The sequence below is a fragment of the Fulmarus glacialis genome, unplaced genomic scaffold, assembly GCF_000690835.1.
Source record: "Fulmarus glacialis isolate BGI_N327 unplaced genomic scaffold, ASM69083v1 Scaffold38872, whole genome shotgun sequence".
In the NCBI taxonomy this organism is placed as follows: Eukaryota; Metazoa; Chordata; class Aves; order Procellariiformes; family Procellariidae; genus Fulmarus; species Fulmarus glacialis.
In genome coordinates this window covers 2410-6918 of record NW_009199150.1, presented here as the reverse complement: position 1 = coordinate 6918, position 4509 = coordinate 2410, and the positions used below count along the sequence as shown (strand labels likewise).

The 4509-nt window shown below is 51.3% G+C and overlaps 1 protein-coding gene across 1 annotated transcript; it reads left to right on the top strand.

The window, feature by feature from the left end:
- The first annotated feature begins 2761 nt into the window (after positions 1 to 2761).
- On the top strand, positions 2762 to 4261 carry SLC39A3 (solute carrier family 39 (zinc transporter), member 3). The gene is made up of 2 exons (XM_009573149.1): positions 2762 to 2971; positions 3527 to 4261. The coding sequence occupies exons 1-2, from the start codon at positions 2765 to 2767 to the stop codon at positions 4259 to 4261; spliced, it is 942 nt and encodes a 313-aa protein (XP_009571444.1). The 5' UTR covers positions 2762 to 2764.
- The last annotated feature ends 248 nt before the right edge of the window (positions 4262 to 4509 follow it).

Below are 4509 nucleotides of genomic sequence, written 5' to 3'. Positions count from 1 at the left end.
GTGTCCCCCCCCCCATCTCTGCACCGTTTTGGGGTGCTCAGGCAGGCCTAGGCCTGCTCTGGCGGTCTGGGAGGAGCTCCCCCACCCTGCACCCTCTTTCTCCAGGGTGACCAGGACGGTTTCAAGTGGCTTCAGGTGTTGGGAGGTGCTGGGACAAGTGCGGCTCTGGGGGAATCCAGCCTGGGCTCTGTGCACTGGCAGTCAGCATCACGCTGTCTTCGCTGTGCTGCTGTGTTGGGGGCATCTGTGTGTTTTTAACAGAAAAAGTGAGATTTAAAGGAAACCCTTTTTTAATTCCACAGAGCGCTGTCCGCTTTATCTAATAGCCACTAAGCCAAGCAGTACCCATCCTGAGTTCATTCTTTGTTACAGAAGTTTTCAGGCTGATGAAATAATCCAGACGTTGGCGGCACTGGCCCCTGAACGTGGGGCTGTCGGAAAGAGCAGGCGAGGAGAAACATAAGGTATTTCTTGTACTTACTGCTTCGTTTTTCACTAAGCTGCTTTCCGCCCCAGGTCAGGGGGGCACTGGAGGGCGGCTGCTCCACCTGCTGTCGGGAGCTTGAGGCTTTAAGCTTTGTTGGGGGCTGTTGCTGGGTTAAAAAAAGAAAAGACAGACAAAAAATTAGGTTAGGCGGTTTCTGAATTTCTGAGTGGAAGCTAGGTGTGTTCCAGAGGAGGTGTGAATTCTGGAAAAGGAGGTTTTTCCTCCTCTCCTCTGTCCTGGGAGCTGTCTGCCTGCCTAACGCAGCAGGTGTGGGTGGTGCCTTTGCACCCAGCAGGTGCAGTCGCAAGCTCTCGTGATCTGTGATCCCAAGGCGTTGTCGTTAACGTCGTTTTCTGAGAGAGTTCATTTGAGAAGCTTGGCATAACAACACACCGTCGCCATGCGAGGTGAAATCCTTGTCATTCTGTTGACGCCGAAATGGCAGCGCGTGCTTTACAAAGGCGGCGTGACTCGTTAGCTGTGTCAGCACAGCGCTGACGAGCGTTGGCAGTCCTGGAGTCAACATCTCTGGAGAGGGAGCTTGCTCATCAGCCGCAGTGACAGGCTGCCTGCTGTGGAAGCCCTGACAACGTACACTGAGATTTCAGGCTCTGGACTTGTTCAGACCTGGCTCGTCTGGTGGTTTCACCAGGGAGTGAGTCAATCAGTGTCATCTGCGCAGGGTTTTCTTCTGATGAACATCGCTTCCCACGGGTACCCGGCTGAGAACCAGACCTGCCGCAGATGGCCTGACCGCCGTGACCTCCCTGTTCACTCCTGCTTGAACTGCAAACTTGGAAAAAGACTTTAAACTCCCTTACCAAGTACAGAGTCATTCAGTCTCCCACTTCCCTTTTAATAAAAGCACCATTTATGCAGCCCACTGCACAGAAATGGTGATAGTGATTAAGACTGTCAGCCCTCAAGGGAGACTTTAGCCTCAGGAATCTTTTGTATTAAAATTAATTTGCCGCTCCAACAAGCAGGTATCCAATTATTTACCTTGTCCATCACAGGTGTGGGTGTCAGCGTGGCTGGAAGTGTTCTGTGTTAGTTTGTTACCCTGATACACGCTGCAGCGTCTCATCAGTGCTCGGGGCTGTCTGGCAGCCCTTACCTGGATGACCTGCAAGAGAACCTTCTTGAGGTGCCGTTGATTTGACTTTACGAGTCAATTCGATGCAAGTGGTAAGTGAAATCCTCCGAGGTGCTGGCTGTGCTGCTGCAAGAACAAGCAGCAGTAGAGGGACCTGTTCACCTTTATGTATTTTTATGAATAGATTTAACATTGTTATTTTGTAAAATGATTTTAGGAAAACCAGTTTCACTGTCACTGCGTGTAACCTGAAGGAAAATGCTTTTACATTTCAGATTGAGTCACTTTTTGTGACCAAGGCAACTCAAATCTTGCATTTTTCTCTTGTATGAAACCACCTCTGCTTCCTCTTTTGTTACACCCTGTGGACAACAGAGAACCTTGCAGTGAATTTCTCCGTAGGGTTTCCCTTTAGAGACGTGCGTATCGATCAGCAATCAAAACTTCCACTGACTCTGGTACAGAGCAAACAACCAACTGTAGAGGCTGCGACCCACCCTAGCGAGATGGTGATGGAGGCTCAGGAAGCCATGCAGGAATGAATCCAATAGTCTAGTTTCAAGGGCAGTAAAAAGAAAAAAACAAACGTGTGAACATTGGAGATCTTTAAGTTCATATCTGGTTGATAAAAAGCCACCAGCTCAAGCCCATATTCGTTTCTCATGGTTAAAAGCCAAGGACTTGATCCTTTGGTTGGATTCACATGGATCTTATTGCAAGATCAAGCATTTTGTCTCTGTCGCTGTGTAGGTGTTTCAAATGAAGCCTCTAAAAACTGAGGCTGCGCCAGTTCTGTGTGGCCAGTACAACTCTTACAAGGTTTTTAAGTTACTGGTTGCTGCAGTTAAATTTTCTCCTCTCTGCTGTTCCTCTACCCCATCGTGTGTGAGGTGCTGCCGCTGCCATCCCCACCCGTTGCCTCTGGGGAGTTAGGGTGATTCCTATACAGAGGCTGGCGTGCATTTTGGGATGCGAGGTGCTGTTCTGCTCCATATATGCTTATATAGGAAAATCTCTCTTGATTTACTCCCGTCCGCAGGTATTGAGCCCAGGAGCACCTTTCCCTTGAGGTCTGTCTGTGCCATCGCCTGCCGATGTACCCGCTCTAACAGCGGCCGGAGGGACCCCCGCCAGCTGCCATCCGCAGGGCCCAGGGCAGGGAGCCTTCACCAGGAAGCGCGATGAAGATCGTGGTCACCAAAGTGCTGTGTCTGATGGGCATCTGTGTCCTCATGCTGGCTGGGTCCCTTCTGCCTGTCAAGATAATTGAGGCTGATTACGAGAAAGCTCATCGCTCCAAGAAGGTTCTTGCCCTCTGCAATTCCTTTGGAGGAGGAGTTTTCCTGGCCACCTGCTTCAACGCCTTGCTGCCTGCGGTGAGAGAAAAGGTAACTGCTTACGAGCAATTTTAATGAACCTGTGCCACTGAGTATGTTAGGGACCCCTGTGCAGGGGGGACCACCCTGCCCTCTCCTGCCCTGCAGGAGCCCAGGCCACCAGACCCCTGCCCCTGTGGAAGTGGGGGTGAAGGGTCTGTGTCTTGTCAGAGTGGCCCGCAAAGCCACTCAGAAACAGCTGAGCTGTGTCTGGTGTTTCAGATCACGAGGGCGAGCTGTGCCCGCCTCCCGTTTGGCTACTGCTGACTGTCTGGGTGGAGTAACTGGAGATTTTCTTGATGCAGAAGGAGGCTGAGCATCGCCTGGGGTGTGAGACTCAAACTCCTGCCATTTAGTGTGTGTTTAAAACACTTTCAGACAGTCACTAACCTTCTGTTGGAAGGGAAATAGGTTCCCTGTCTCTTATGCTGAGGCCTGTATACAAGGGTATTAAAGCTTCATGGATCAATTTAGTGTCCATTTAGAGTTGTGTGAACACAGTAGGAATATTCCCCTTTAGAGGGACAGAGGTGATTGATTCACAGTGGATTGTTTGCTTTGTTCCAGCTCGATGAAGTTCTCAGGCAGGGGAACGTGACCACAGACTACCCAGTGGCCGAGACCATCATGATGGTTGGCTTCTTTGTGACGGTCTTTGTGGAGCAGCTCATCTTGACCTTCCAGAAGGAAAAGCCCTCCTTCATTGACTTAGAGACCTTCAATGCCGGTTCAGATGTCGGGAGCGACTCTGAATACGAGAGTCCCTTCATCGCGTCTTCCCGAGGGCGCACGTTGTACAGTGAACACGGTCACCACAGCCACGGCCTGAATATCCAGGAGCTCTCCCGCTCCAGCCCTTTACGGCTCATCGGGCTGGTGTTTGCTTTGTGTACGCACTCCATCTTCGAGGGACTGGCCCTGGGCTTGCAGGAGGAGGGCGGCAAAGTCATGAGCTTGTTCCTAGGAGTTGCCATTCACGAGACACTGGTAGCGGTGGCATTGGGCATCAGCATGGCCAAGACCTCGTTGCCACTGAAGGATGCTGTGAAGATGGCTGTGACGGTGAGCCTGATGATTCCTCTGGGCATTAGCATTGGGATGGGGATTGAGAGCACCCAAAATGCGGCCAGCAACATTACTTCCCTGCTCCTGCAAGGCATCGCAGGCGGCACTTTCTTGTTCATCACCTTCTTTGAGATCCTTGCGAAGGAGCTGGAAGACAAGAACGATCGTCTCTTGAAGGTTCTCTTCCTGGTGCTGGGCTACGCGGCTCTGGCTGGGCTGGTCTTCTTCAAGTGGTGAGCACGAGAGTGACGGGAAGCAAACCTCACCTCCTTCCCTTGCAAACGGCATCGGAGATGAGCCTCCTCTTCAGCCAAGGGGGACACTGAAGCTCAACGGCCAAGTGAAACATCACGGTCCAGGTGGTATTTCCGTATTGACCCAAAAAGGGAGAATTTCTTCCTGTGTGCTTAGGGGGAGATAAAAATGAGGAGTGTCCCAGTGTAGGTGTCACAAGGTATTGTCCCTGTCCATGGGATCTGCGGGTA